Source organism: Mobula birostris, chromosome 2, assembly GCF_030028105.1.
Source record: "Mobula birostris isolate sMobBir1 chromosome 2, sMobBir1.hap1, whole genome shotgun sequence".
NCBI lineage: Eukaryota > Metazoa > Chordata > Chondrichthyes > Myliobatiformes > Myliobatidae > Mobula > Mobula birostris.
Window position 1 is genome coordinate 172,365,681 of NC_092371.1, and position 16,073 is coordinate 172,381,753.

General features: G+C 42.8%; 1 protein-coding gene across 7 annotated transcripts in view; it reads right to left on the reverse strand.

The window, feature by feature from the left end:
- mlip (muscular LMNA-interacting protein) overlaps positions 1 to 16,073 on the reverse strand; it is a 179,277-nt gene that overhangs the window by 117,107 nt on the left and 46,097 nt on the right. For 2 of the 7 annotated variants that reach the window (XM_072251097.1, XM_072251094.1), the window contains exon 1: positions 2,248 to 2,412. The exons of 1 other annotated variant lie outside the window; for it this stretch is intronic. In XM_072251097.1, coding sequence (XP_072107198.1) covers positions 2,248 to 2,250 — 3 coding nt within the window. In that variant the 5' untranslated portion in view covers positions 2,251 to 2,412. Of the gene's footprint in view, positions 1 to 1,857; positions 1,934 to 2,040; positions 2,115 to 2,247; positions 2,413 to 16,073 lie in introns of those variants that run through there. 4 more of the 7 variants (XM_072251098.1, XM_072251095.1, XM_072251099.1 and 1 more) reach the window with 2 other exon arrangements.

A 16,073-nucleotide genomic window follows, 5' to 3' on the forward strand; every position in this document is an offset into this window, starting at 1 on the left:
AGGCCCAGAGTCTTCAAACTCTCCTCATTCATTAACCCTTCCATTCCCAGGGTCTTTCTAGTGAACCTCCTCTGGACTCTCTCCAATGCCAACACATCTTTTCTAAAATAAAGGGCCCAAAATTGTTAAACAATACTCCAAGTGTGGTCTGACCAATGCCGAAAAAAACCTCAGCATGACATCCTTGCTCTTCTCTTCCAGTCCGCTCCAAAATGAATGCGAGCAATGCATTTGTCTTCTGGCAGGAAAGTATGGACAATGAGATGGGATCAGTGTGGGATTACTGCAAGAGTGTATTTGAAGGTCTGGACAGTGTCAGTAGCCGGAAAGGCCCGTTTCCATGATGTATGACTCCATGACAAACAAAGGTTAAACTCCATGAGGAAATATCAAAAACCTAGTTTGCTTTTAAGACCCATGATTGGTCATGAATTTTGAAAGGGGCCACTTAATAGCTAACAGAAGGGCACCATAGCTAGTGAGATGCTATTACAGCTCAGGATGTTGGAGCTGGAAGTTCGATTCCGTCGTTATCTATAAGAAGTTTGTACATTCTCCCAGTGAACACGTGAGTTTCCTCCAGGTGCTCAGTTTGGTCCCACATTCCAAAGATATACCAGTTAATAGGTTAATTGGTCATTGTAAATTGTCCTGCGATTAAGCTAGGGTTAAATAGGTGGGTTGCTGGACAGTGACTTTTTGGGCCAAAAGAGTCTGTTCTGTATCTCTAAATAAAGGTAAATAAATAATACGAGAAAGTGAACAAAAACAATCTCAGCGGTGATTTGAGTTAAACTGTACATTAAATATAAGACAATGTCCCAAGGCACTTCCTATGAACTGCCTAGGTTAATGCTGTTCCATTAATGACAGCCCTATTTATTGTCAGTATGTCAGCTTCCATTGACTCATTCGCTACCGAGTCCCCAGAACCGCCCATTCTGTTCATATACCAGCTTCCAGCATTAACTTGTACAGTCAGTGGCCACTTTGTTAGGGACACATGTACACCTGCTCATTAGCGCAAATATCTAATCAGCCAATCATGTGACACTCTAGAGTTAACAGAGAATGGTGCAAAAAACCAATTGCACCATTTGGTTTATTTTCTGGGACACCGAAACAGTTACTTAGAAACCAAATTCCAGTGAGCAGTTATCAGTGGGCGAAATTGCCTTGTTAATGAGAGAAGTCAGAGGAGAAAGGCCAGACTCTTTCAAGTCGACAGAAAGGCGACAGTAGCTCAAATGATCACATATTACAACAGTGGTGTGCAGAAAAGCATCTCTGAACGTACAACTTGTCGAACCTTGAAGCAGCAGAACACCACAACGTTCCCTCAGGGGTCATTTTGTTAGGTACAAGAGGTACTTAATAAAGTGGCCACTGAGTGTATAAATGGAAATGCCGAAGAGTCAGGCAGAGAAAATCCCAAACTTCCTCTTCAGACAAGCTCCCAAACAAACATGGGATGGGGTGATGGGAGTGGGGGGTGGGGCGGTAGGCAGAAAAGGCAGCTACTGTCGCAGTTAAAATGCTGCATTGCACGTCTCAGCTTCCATTTGCAGACTGTTGCAGCTAGATAAATTCAGATGCATCAGCCTAACCTCCCTAGCTTCCAAAAACCTTCATTTGAGCAGAATACAGAAAACAAATTATGCAGTTCTTGGCCCGTCTGGCACACAGTTTCAAAGAATTAAGTAACAGTTTAGCAAAATTCCATGACTACCAGACTTCCTAAAATAGATCATCTACTTCTATTGTAGTTTCTAAGTTCTGAAGCATTCATGTTCTAACATGCAAAGCCCATGGGACACCAGATTAATTCTATCAATTCTATAACATTCAATCACTTACCTGAAAGAGAAAAAGTTCATCTACACAGATGGAGACTCATACAGAGCACAGGGAACCAACCCAATCAAACTATCACTGTCAAAATGGCAGCAGACAATCTACGAAGCTATTAAAGCTATTTCCCTATCTTAATTTAATTAAATTATTTAAAGGGCGTATTAAATTATGTAGAGTTATTTTTACCTTTCAAAATGATAGAAGTCCACATAAAAACACAGAACAAAAATCAAATGATCTTCAAGGGCACTGTGCAATGATGAATGATATTTAAGAGGACATAACAGCATTACTCAAAGCAAGTTCTTTTTTAATTTAGCAACAGCTGCACTTACACCCAACACGGTCTTACAAATAGAACATGACTAATGGAGATGTGCTTTATTTTCTTACCATCAGCGTTTCCAAAATGTCTAAGGTCTCGTTCTCCTGTTTGTTTATGTTCTGGGACACCAAAACAGTTACTGTGCTCTGGTCCAGGCAGATGTGTTATTTTTTGAAAAAGGACATCCACTTATTGGAATTCACGGCACCGTGTAAGCTCTTGAGCAGAAGTTTCAGGCAGCTGGACTGATAACAGTCGTGTGGTCTGACTTTCTATTTATATGTACAACTAACTTGTAAGACAGATAGATGGAGACATCAAGCTATTGTGAAGGGAACCATTCTGGTTTTTAGCTCACAACTTCATTGTCTTGCTCACATCCAGAGAGTATTCCTACCAGCTGTAAATCCCACTGGGATCATAGAATCATAGAGTTACAGAGTCATAGATTCATAGAGTACTACAACACAGGAACAGGCCTTTCAGCCCATCTAATCCTTGCCGAGCTGTTATTCTGCCTAGTCCTATTAACCCTCACTTGGACCATAGCCCTCCATACCCCTCTTACCACGTCCCTATCCAAACTTCTCTTAAACATTGACTGGTTCTGTTTTCTATCTGTCAAAAACATTTTTAAGTTAATTAGATGAGCTGAACCTGCTGTTCATCTACTTGACACACATTCTGGCTCAGATCTCATGGGTCCTATCCATGGTTTGAATAATAACTTCTAAAAAGTTTCAAACTTCTAGAGTTGACTGCCAACAGTTACTAAACCGGTAAGTTCTTTGCTTGTCAGCAACTCTGCTTTCTACAGGCTACATTAAAAGCTGGAGACCTTTGCCCCCTCTGCAGCTATTTCAATCCCTTTTTCGAGACAGGGTACATAAAAGAAATTGAAGTATTTATCTTTTGTTAGTGCGAATGACATCCTAACTCATGCCTAATATGACACCTCATTCTTCACTATTTCCTTGCTCGCTGATCAACGTTGTCTCTCAGGTAAACAATGCCATAATTATAAAATAAAATTATTCTCCTGTTTACAAATCGCTGTTCTACTGGCATCTGTCAAATCTCCTTTGGCTGCACAACCCACTGGTGTATGTACACTTGTTGATTCTAGTCTCATCTGAGTACCTAATGCTTCTTGCTGCACCACTGGAAGTCAAACTTGGTTTCAAGCTCAAAGTATCTCTTCTAAAAACAATCCATCATTATTCTGGTGGTTTCTCCCGAGTTACCCCATTCAGACTGATCATTTCCTTGAACACCTCAATCCATTCCATTCTTACCCACCTCGGCTCCAAGAAGAACACCATCAGCTTGAAATATCAAACACTTAGCTAAAGTTTCTCATACCTGGAATCATTCCTGTGGGTCTTTTCATGATCCCCTGGGTCGTTTCAGTGTTATCACCAGAATTGGATGTGATACTCCAGTTGTGGACAAACCAGTACCTCAGGACAGCATCCCATGCGCCATCAACCTACAGGACATGTCACTCAGGAACTTGGACTATATTATTGTTTTGTGAATGTATGTTTTTCTGCTATTGTAATTATATTGTTCAATTTGCTGTTTGTAACTGTTTTGCAGCTCGGCCCAGGAGAAATACTGTTTCTTTTGTTCCTGCATTTATGCGCACAGTTGAATGACAACCAAACTTGAACTTGAGTTTGAGCTTGAATTTAGACTCAGATTCAGATTCAGATTAATTTATTTATCAGATGTGCAACTAAACATGCAGTGAAATGCATCATTTGAGTTAACAACCATCACGATGTAAGTGTCACCACACATTCCAGCACTTGTGTAGCATGTCCACTATGTTCCGCAGAACAGCACAAGCAGCAACTACAACACAACAACAGCCAATAAGTCCCTTTCCCTCCTCCCAAGCCCACGCACAATCAGTCCTCAAAATCCAGGACAGGCTGCCTCTGGTCCTCCAGCCTGCAGTGGACTCATGGACTCGCAAATATTGGGCCTTCGACTTCCCGCAGACTCGCAGGCCCAGAGTTTCAGCCATCGGGCCTCAACTTCTGGACTTGTTGATTTCAGTTTTTGACCATGAGGTTTCAGTCTTCGGTATCAACCCCAGGACTCGCTGATGATGGGACCCCGAACTCCAGACTCTCCAACTTGCCAACTTAGAAATTCATTGGCCCTCATGCCTCCTGCCTGCATGGACCGCCATGCTTGGGACCCACAGACTTTGGAGACCATTTGTCCTCACTGCTCTTTGTCCACAGTGCTTGCTGGTCTGACATCCATCGACAGGAATCCTTCATCATGCCTTCAAGTCACTAATCTTCAAACACAGAGCATTCTTTCTCCTCTATGCCTCTGCTTCAAAAACAAACATTTAACAAATTAATAGATAACTGATTTTAACAAGATTGAAGCAAAATTGAAGTGGATGGCAGGGTGGCTGATATGGCAGTGGAATGCTCCTCCTGTAGGATGTGGGAATTCATGGAACCTGATAGTCTCCCTGATGACTACATCTGCAGGAAGTTCACCCAACTCCAGCTCATGAAAGGCCACATTGAGGAGCTGGAGCTGGAGCTGGATGAACTTAGGATCATCCGGGAGGCAGAGCAAGAGATAGATACAACTTTTGACCAGGTGGTTATACCCAGAGTGCAGGATTCCAGGACTAGATGGGTAAACACCGAGAGAGGTAAAGGGAGAAGGAAGTCAGTGCAGGGTGACCCAGTGGCCGTTCCCCTCAGCAACAGGTAGACCCCTTTGGATTCTGCTGTGGGGATTGACCTATCTGGGCAAGGCAGCAGCAGCCAGACCAATAGCACTGTGGTCGGCTCTGAGCCTCAGAAGAGTAGGGTGAAGTCAGGTGGAGCAATAGTCATTGGGGACTTGACAGTTAGGGAGACAGATAGGAGACTCTGTGGCAGCAAAAGAGACACCAGGATAGTGTATTGCCTTCCGGGTGCTAGGGTCCAGCATGTCTTTGAGCGGTTGCAGAATATTCTTCAAGAGGAGGGTGAGCAGCCTGAGGTTGTGGTACATGTTGCTACCAATGACAAAGGCAGGAGAGGGGTAGAGGTCCTGCACAGTAAGTTTAGGGAGTTAGGAAGGAGGCTGAAGAGCAGGACCTCCAAGGTGGTAATCTCCAGATTACTTCCAGTGCCACGAGCTAGGGATGTTCAGAACAGGAAGATACCGCAGATTAATGAGTGGCTGAGGAGATGTTGCAGGGGTTTCAAGTTCTTCGATCATGGGAACCTTTTCTGGTGAATGGGTGGCCTGTACAAACGGGACGTGTTGCACCTGAACTGGAGGGGAGCCAATATCCTGAGAGGGGAGTTTGCTAATGCTATTGGGAAAGGATAAATTAGATTTGCAGTGGTTGGGAACCGAAGTGAAGAGGCAGAGGATGTGGCAGTTGGTGCACAAGTAGTGACAGCTTGTAGGGAGTTTATGAGGGAGGATAGGCAAATAATGGAGCAAAGAAGCACTCAGCCAGATGGTTTGAGATGTGTCTATTTTAATGCAAGGAGTGTCACGAGCAAACTGGATGAACTTAGAGCGTGGATCAATACATGGAAACATGATGTTGTGGCCATTACAGAGATTTGGATGACTCAGGGGCAGGAATGGCTGCTGAGTGTGCCAGGTTTTAGATGTTTCAAAAAGGACAGGGAGGACCACAAAAGAGATGGGGGGTGTGGCACTGCTAATCAGGAATAGTTATCATGGCTGCAGAAAAGGAGGAAGTCATGGGGAGATTGTCTACTGAGTCATTGTGGGTGGAAGTCAGAAACAGGAGGGGGTCAATAACTCTACTGGGTGTTTTTTATAGACCCTCCAATAGTAACAGAGACATTGAGGAGCAGATGGGGGGGCAGATTCTGGAACAGTGCAATAATAATAAAATTGTTGTGATGGGTGATTTTAACTTTCCTAATATTGACTGGCATCTCCTTAGAGCAAGGGGTTTAGATGGGGTAGAGTTCGTTAGGTGTTTTCAGGAAGGTTTTCTGATGCAATATATAGAAAAGCCAAGTAGAGGAGAGGTTGTACTTGATCTGGTATTGGGAAATCAACCTGGTCATGTGTCAGATCTTTCGATGGGAGAGCATTTGGAGGTAGTGATCACAACTCTATCTCCATTTACCATAGTGCTGGAGAGAGGTAGGAGCAGACAATTTGGGAAAATGTTTAATTGGAGTAAGGGGAAATGTGATGCTATTAAGCAGGAACTGGGGAACATAAATTGGGAGCAGATATTCTCAGGGAAATGCACAGCAGAAATGCAGCAATGTTCAGGGAACATTTATATGGCCTTCTACATAGCATGTTCCATTGAGGCAGGGAAAGGACAGCAGGGTAAAAGAACCAAGGTGTATAAGAATATAAAAATTTAGTTAAGAAGAAGAGAAAAGCTTATGAAAGGTTCAAGAACCTAGGTACCATTAGAGCTCTAGAAAATTACAAGGGTGCCAGGCAGGAGCTCAAGAAAGAATTTGGGAGAGCAGAAGGAGCCAAGAAATGGCCTTGGTGAGCAGGATAAAGGAAAACCCCAAGGCATTCTACAAGTATGTGAAGAGCAAGAGGATGAGCTATATGAGAATAGGACCAATCAGTAGTGAGAGTGGAAACATGTGCATGGAACCAGAGGAGGTAATAGAGATACTTAATAAATATTTTGCTCCAGTATTCACCATTGAAAAGGACCTTGGCAATTGTGGGAATGACTTAAGACAGACTGAAATGCTTGAGTGTATAGACATTAAGAAAGAGAATGGGCAGGAACTTCTGAAAGGTATTAAGTTAGATAAGTCACTGGGATCGGACGAGATATAGCCCAGGCTATTGTGGGAAGCAAGGGAGGAGATTGATGAGCCTCTGGTGATGATCTTTGCATCATCATTAGGGACGGGAGAAGTACCAGAGGACTGGAAGGTTGCAAATGTTGTTCCCTTTTTCAAGAAAGGGAGTAGAGATAACCCAGGAAATTATAGTCCAGTGAATCTCACTTCAGTGGTGGGCAAATTGTTGGAGAAGATCCTAAGAGGCAGAATTTATGAGCATTTGGAGAGACATAATCTGGTTAGGGATAGTCAGCACGGCTTTGTCAAGGGCAGGTCATGCCTTACGAACCTGATTGAGTTCTTTGAGGATGTGACAAAACACATTAATGAAGATACAGCAGTGGATGTTGTGTATATGGATTTCAGTAAGGCACTTGATAAGGTTCCCCATTCAAGGCTCATTCTTGCTTTGTGGATCCAGAATCCACAGAAAGCAAAGGATGGTTCATATTCTACATGGAGGACTGTGACCAGTGGTGTTCTGGAACCCCTCCTCTTTGGGATTTTTATAAGTGACCAGGATGAGGAAGTAAAAGGCTGAGTTAGTAAGTTTGCTGATGATACAAAGGTTGGGAGTGATGTGGATAGTCTGGAGGGTTGTCAGAGGTTACAATGGGACATTGATAGGATGCAGAACTGGGCTGAGAAGTAGCAGATGGAGTTCAACCCAGATAAGTGTGAAGTGGTTCATTTCCATCGGTCAAATTTAAAGACAAAATATGATATTAATGGTCAGACATTTGGCAGTGTGGAGGATCAGCAAGATCTTGGGGTTCATGTCCCTAGGACACTCAAAGCTGCTGTGTAGGTTGACAGTGTTGCCTGGGCTTCACTGACTACTGATTCACTGTGTAGGCTCTTAATACAGAGTACAGGGGTAGAAGGTGATTATTCTGACTGGAAGTCCGTGACTAGTGGAATCAGAATCAAAGTTAAAGTTCAAAATAAATTTATCATCATCCTTCTTGGATGAAAATGTAGATGGATGGATTAGCAAGTTTGCGGATTGACGGAGTTGTGGACAGTGTAATGGATTATTAACAAATGCAGCAAGATATAGGTCATCTACGGGTATGGGCAGAGAAGAGGCAGGTAGAGTTTAACAAGACAATTGTGAGGTGGTGCACTTTGGGAAAACAAGTGAAAGAAGAAAGTATGCTCTTAATGGTAGATCACTTAATAGCATTGACGAACAGAGAGATTTTGGAGTCTAGGTCCATGGTTCACTGTAAGTGGATAAGGTTATAAAAAGGTGTATAGTGTGTCTCCCATCATTGCTAAGTGTATTGAGTTTAAGAGTAAGGAATTCATGCTGCAACTATGTAAAACTTCAGTCAGATTGCACTTAGACTACTGTATGCAGTTCTGGTCACCACATTACAAGAAGGATGTTGAGGCTTTGTAAAGGGTATGGAACGGGTTCACCAGGATGCCGCCTGGACGACAGACCATGAACTATCAAGGAAAGTTGACCAAAACTGGTTGTTCCCCATAGGGCATCAGTGGCTCTGCACAGACCTTATGGAGATGTTTCAAATTATGAGATGCATAGAGAGGTAGACGGTCAGAAAATTTTCCCCAAAGTAGAAATATCAATTGCCAGAAGGCAATATTCGCTAGAGCTCAAGAGAATGAGGACTAGGCAGAAGGTCAAGTCAGCACCACCAGATAAGATGTGCTGTAGTGTTCTATGACTCGATGCTTTTAAGATTAAAGGTGGGAGGATGGAACTTAAACATGACAAGAAGGGAAAGATTTTTACACAGAGAGTGGTAGAATCACGGAACAGGATACTGGGGCTAGTAGTGGAAGCAGTTTGGTTGAAGTTAAAAGGTTTTTACATAGACACATGATTATGATGGGAATAAAGCGATATGAATGAAATACAGGAAGTAGATATTCGGCATAAATTGGCATCAAGATGACATGTGAGCACTTTATTAGGTACCCCTGTACACTACTCGTTAATACAAATATATAATCAGCCAATCATGTGGCAGCAACTCAATGCATAAAAGCATATCAAGAGGTTCAGTTATTATTCAGACCAAACATCAGAATAGGAAAGAAATGACTTTGACAATGGAATGATTGTTGGTGCCAGACAGGGTGGTTTGAGTATCTCAGAAAATGCTGGACCCCTGGGTTTTCATACACAATGATTTCTAGAGTTTAAAGAGAATGGTGCATAAAACAAAACAAAATCCAATGAGTGTGTGCAGTTCTACAGGGTAAAAAAATCCTTGTTAATGAGGGATGTTAAAGGAGAAAGGCCAGACTGGTTCAAGCTGACAGAAAGGCAACAGTAACTCAAACAACCACACGTTACAACAGAAGGAGATCACTGAATGCACAACAGGTCAAACCTTGAAGTGGACGGACTACAGCAGAGAATGCCACAAACATAGACTCAGTGGCCACTTTATTAGGCACAGGCCACTGAGTGCATGTTCTGTGTTTATTTATCCAGTGTCAATGCTAGGTGAGTTGAGAGTCAGAGTCAAATAGGTGACAGGTGAAGCGGAGGATGAGGGTCAGACAGGGGCTGAAGGGCGATATGCAGGAACACAAAGTCTGCACATGGTTTTTGATGAACTGTGTTTAACTACATGCATGACTTGTAGGGGTGACCTTATTTATAAAATCACGAGGGGCGTAGATACGGTGGGTGGTAATAGTTTTTCCCCAGGGATCAAATCTAGGGGGTAAGTGTTTAGGGTGAGAAGGGAAATATTTAAAAAGGGACCTGAGTGGCTACATTTTCTGCCAGAGGAAGTTCCTGAGGCAGGTACAATAGTATCATTTAAGAAGCTCTTGGATAGGTACACAGAGGGGCAGGGCTTAGAGAGATGTGGGCCACATAAAGGAAATTAGTTTAGATGGGTGAGCACCTTGGTTGGCCTGGACGTGGGCTGAAGGACCCGTATCCATGCTGTGTTGATCTATGAATCAGTCTGGGGTGAAAATTAAAGAATATCATTTTCATAACACACACAAACTACTGGAGGAACTCAGCAGGTCTGGCAGCATCTATGGAAATGAATGAACAGTCAACCTTTCAGGCTGAGACCCTTCATCAGGAATGGAAAGGAAGGGGAAAGATGCCAGGTAGGAAGGTGAAGCATCTTCCCCCTTTCTTTCCAATCCTGATGAAGCGCTGCTTGACCTGCAGAGTTCCTTTAGTATACTGTGTATGGTACTCTGGATTTCCAGCATCTGCAGAATCCCTTCTAATTATTATTTTCATAAGCCATCCATGACCAGAGGCTTCAGATAATTGTGTTACGTAGTGGACGGATAACATTACCTTAATTGAACAACACAATTTGGCTTTCATCCTCACATTTTCTTGATTACTTACCGCTGGATGAAATCAAATGCTTCCTTATGATGAAATCCCACAATGAAGCCATGTCACAGATCCTTATCACAGCTGAAGCCTTCAGTAGTTACATCTGTCAGCACAGGCTCTGGACATACTGCAGGGGAAGGAGAGAAGGCTAACAGGGAGCATGCAGTACTGCAGCCAGGAACGAATAATTTTAACCTACCAATTAAAGACTCTTGCTTCCTATATATCAAATGAAAAATCCTGTTCAATCTAGGACAGTCTATTTGAGGCAAGGCACAGAACTGAGATAATTTTTCCCATTAGTCACCCTATCCTTTCAACTACCCTGAGAAGCAATAATGAACTGAGAATGTGAAGAGACTGAGAATGTAGAATTGGTGTAGCAACAGCACTAGAATATAGAACTGGTGTGTCAACACTACTGGTGGTGTACCACAGGGATTGGTGCTGATTCTGTTGTTGTTTATCATCTATATCAACGATCTGGATGATAATGTGGTAAGCTGGAACAATAAGTTTGCAGATGATAAGAAGATTGGGAGTGTAGTGGACTGCGAGGAGGACTATTAAAGCTTGCAGAGGTTTCTGGGACCAGCTGGGAAAATGGGCTGAAAAATGACAGATAGAATTTAATGCAGGCAAGTGCAAGGCGTTGCACTTTGGGAGGACCAACCAGGGTAGAGCTTACGCAGTGAACAGTAGGGCACTGAGGTGTGTGGTAGAACAGAGGGGTCTGGGTACACAGATCCATAATTCCTTGAAATGTAGATAAAGTCATAAAGAAAGTTTTTAGCACACTGGCTAAAATGTATTGAGAACAGGATTTGGGATGTTATGTTGAAATAGTACAATATGTTGGTGAGGCCTAATTTGGAGTATTGTCTGCAGTTTTGGTCACCTACCTACAGGAGAGATGTAATTAAGATTGAAAGAGTGCAGAGAAACTTTAAAAGAATGGTGCCAGGACTTGAGGACCTGAGTTATAGGCAAAGGGTGAGTAGGTTAGTGCTTTATTCCCTGGAACATAGAAGATTGAGAGGAGATTTGATGGAGGTATACAAAATTATGAGGGTTATAGATGGTGTAAATGCAAGCAGGCTTTTTCCACTGAGGTTGGGTGAGAGTACAAATAGGGGTCATGGCCTACACGTGAAAGGTGAAATGTTTAAGAGGAATATGAGAGGGACCTTCATTCAGGGGGTGGTGAGAGTGGAACAAGCTGCCAGCGCAAGTGGTGGAAGCAGGGTCAATTTCAACATTTAAGAGGTTTGGATAGGTACATGGATGAGAGGGGTATGGAGGGCAGGTGCAGGTCGATGAGACTAGGCAGACTAATGGTTCAGCACAGACAGAAGGACTAAAGGGCCTGTTTCTGTGATTTAGTATTATGGGAGTCTATGGCTCTGTGAAGGCCATTGATAAGGTAAACACAAGCAGGCTTTTTCCACTGAGGTTAGGTGAGACTGGAACTAGAGGTCACGGGCTGAGGGTGAAAGGTGAAATGTTTAAGGGGAAACTGAAGGGGAACATATTCATTGCAAGGGTGGCGAGAGTGTCGTGCGACCTGCCAGTGGGAGTGTTGGATGCAGGTTTGATTTAAGCACTTCAGAGAAGTTTGGATAAGTACATGTATTGGAGGGGTGTGGAGGGCTATGGTCCAGGTGCAGGTCAACTTGACTAAGCAGAATAATGGTTTAGCATGGACTAGATGGGCTGAAGGGCCTGTTTCTGTGCAGTATTGCTCTAGTTCTATAGTTAATTTATGATTTTCTTGTTTTTCTTTAGTCACCACTCAACAAAAACGAATAAAGACATTTATGTCATTACCTTCCGTGTCTCAAACAGTCTACCTCATTATGATCTTGCACTTTATTGTTTACCCACACTGTACTTTCTCTGTAGCCGTTACACTTTATTCTGTATTTTGTTATTGTCCACCTTCCCTTTCACCTGGTCTCATCTATAACTTGCCAGCTTGCACAGCTTCCCCTTCCCCTACCTTCTTATTCTTGCTTCTTCCCCTTTCCTTTGCAGTCCTGATGAAGGGTCTCGGCTCAAAACATTGACTACTTCTCTCCCTAGATGCTGCCTGACCTGCTGAGTTCCTCCAGCATTTTATGGAGGTTACTCTGGATTTCCAGCATCTGCAGAAGCTCTTGTGTTAATAACACAGCAGTCAGTTTGACCACAGGAAGGTGGTGAAATGCAATGGGATAATAACTTGTTGGAGCAGTGGAAACCCATCTCAGGAGTGGGATTAGATCAGCAGAGAACAGCAATGCAACGATATATCAGGCACTAAGTGCGATGGTTGGCTGATTCAACATTTCCACTGCCCCCAATATGTTTTGATAGTGCTGACTGAGAGGGAAATATTGGTTGGGTCACATAACATATAACATACATAAAATGCTGGAGGAACTCAGCAGGTCAGGCAGCGTCTAGGGAGAAAAATAAACAGTCACTGGATCCACCTATCACCTGTCCCTGCTCCACCTTTTTATCTGGCTCTCTGCCCGCTTTCTTTCCAGTCCTAATGAACATTGACTCTCCATTTCCCTCCACAGATACTGCCTGACTTGCTAAGTTCCTCCAAGATTCTGTGTGTGTTCTGGATCTTTATTTATCTATTTGTTTATTTATTTATTTAGCGATGCAGCACAGATCAGGCTGTTTTAGCCCAATGGACCACACCTCCCAGCAAACCCTGGCCTAATCTCGGGACAATTTACAACGACCATTTAAAATTCTAACCAGTACATCTTCGGACTGTGGAAGGAAACCAGAGCACCTGGAGGAAATCCATGTGCTCATGTACGAACTCCGACGGCATCGGAATTGAACTCTGAACTCTGACGCCCCAAGCTGTAATAGCGGTGCACTGACCACGACGGCGCCTTCGTCTCTTCATTCAGCATAAAAGAATGAAGTTGCCAGAAGAACTCAGCAGATCAAGCCACATCTGTGGAGGCAGAGGGACAGCTGACATTTCGCATCGGGACTCTGCGGAAACGATCTGAAGCATCAACCATCACTCTGCCACCACAGATGCTGACAGGCCTGCTGAGTTTCTCCAGTGGTTTGCTTTATAACTCCATATTCCGGCATCTGCAGTCTCTTGTGTTTCCCTTCCTCCACCTCTCATTTCTAAATTCTTTCTCATTGTCCTCCTGTTCTATCCCCAGCAGGGAATGAATAGAGTTTTAATTACAAACTACTCAACATATATGGCACAAGGCCCCTTAAGCCTCTTGTTAAATTTAATCTCCTTTTTGACAACTTCAGGTTATCATCTTAAAGCTTAAAGATTAGCTTCATTTGTCACATGCATATTGAAACATTGAAACGGATAGTGAAATGTATCGATGACCCAAAACCACCAAGGACGTGCTGGGGGTTGCCCACAAGTGTTGCCACACTTCCAGCGGCAACATAGCAAGCCACAATTTACTAATCCTAACTTGTACGTCTTTGAACAGTGGGAGGAAACACATGCAGTCACGCGAAGAACATACAAATTCATCACAGACAGCGGCCGCCACTGCACCCTGATCAGTGATCTCTGGTGCTGTAATAGCGTAAGGATAACCACTACATTACTGGGCTGTACTCTTATGGTTGATATGGGTAATACACTGCCAGTGGAAGCACTGGAATCAGGTACAATTATACATTTAAGTCCATAAGACCAAAAGACATAGGAGTAGAATTAGGCCATTTGGCCCATTGAGTCTGCTTCACCATTCCATCATGGCTGATTTACCTTCAACCCAATTCTCCTGCCTTCTCCCGATAACCTTTGATGCCCCGACTAATCAAAAATTTATCAACCTCCGCTTTAAATATACCCAATGACTTGTCCTGCACAGTTGGCTGAGGCAATGAATTCCACAGATTCACCATCCTCTGGCTAAAGAAATTTCTCCTCATCTCTGTTCTAAAGGAACATCCTTCAGCTCAGAGGTTATGCCCTCTGGTCCTAGACTCCCCCACTATAGAAAACATCCTGTGCACATCCACTCCATCAAGGCCTTTCAATATTCGGTAGATTTCAATGAGATCCCCCCCCCCCGCAATTCTTCTAAACTCCAACAAGTACAGGCCCGGAACCATCAAATGTTCCTCATATGTTAACCCTTTCATTCCTTCTTGAAATGACTGCCTTCCTTACCACCGACTCAACCTGCAATTTAAAACACATTTCAACAGGCAGCATTTGAACCTGCAATCTTACAGCTGGCACTGGAAGGTGTTAGACTAATTGTTACACTATCGCGATGCCTAGTTGGTTTTAATTCCAGATACTGATTTAGCAAGGTATACCTATTTAAACTAAATACTTTAGTTTCGGAGTCTTTAGTCCTGGACCATTTTTGCCTTGTTATTGCTGGGTCAGCTCTGCAGGCATGTCATGTATTGTATGGACTGTATACAGAAGTATTTAAAATGAAAAAAAAACTCACATAGAAGGCAGACTTACATGTTTTAGATGGCTACATTTTATTGAAAGAAAAAAAATCAGTTCTAGTGAAATATTAAAAGGATAAAAATATCCCAGACTGAAAGAAATGAAATATTGGTCACAATTCTCATTGTACTTTTATTTTATTGAGTATCCCTTATTTATCTGGGATGCTTTGATATTCATACTTTTTTTGCCTGCTTCTCTATTCTTAACTTACCCCCTTGGTCAGTTAGCATTTACGATGGGGCAGCTGGTTAGGGGATGGGTTGAAAGGAGATGGGAAAGCATTAGCTCACCTGATGTGTAGATAGCACAGCGTTCAGCAGAGCAGCAGCCATGTGTAAGAACCCAAACACAGTTACACTGTGGAAGAGGTAAAAGGCTGAAAAAAGAAGAAATCTAATAGGAGAGGATAGCGGACGTGGGTGAAAGGGGAGGAGGAGTGGAATAGCTGGCTTTTTCCTTTCCAGCCCTGATGAAGGGTCATGGCCCAAAACGTTGACTGTTTATTCCCCTCCAAAAGCGCTGCCTGATTTGCTGAGTTCATCCAGCAGTTTTTCTTTAACCACTGCATAAGCTTGAATGTAATTTGTTAGGAACTGTTGGGTTAGGATGTTTAATTGTCACTAGCTTTTCAGTTTAACAATTAATTGCCTACTTGTATTTCATATAACCATCAATATACAAGTAACTGGTTAGTATATTTCCTAGTCGTCACCATATGTGCAATATATGCAATTGTTCAGTGTGTCTGCTAGTGGTTACATTTGTGTGATTTTGGAAGCTTCTCCTGGTATTGGATTACTTGAATCGGGGCTCTGACTAATTAACACTTAACTACACATTTGAATGCAATGTTTCTGATCTATGGTATAGAAAGAGCTGACTACATTGCCCCGCCGTCTTTACTTCTTCTCTCGCTTCACCTACTAGAGTTCTGTTGCTGTCCATTTTCAATTCTCTTTGTTCCATTAGCACTTAATAAAATGATTGTGAAGCAACAATGTTTGTGTCTCTTTCTTGACTTCTGAATGAATCTTGGATAAACATCAGAATCCAACAGAATCTTTCCAATCCACACTTCAAGGTTCAAAACAAGAAAGCGTATTTCGAGACTGGAGGTTAATGGATTTATCACCTTAAAGTACATGAGGCACTTTAGTGACATACTGTATATTTTGTGTAAACATTGCTCAGTGCTTATTGCTTGTTCATTGTGGGATAGATCCTTTAATTTGC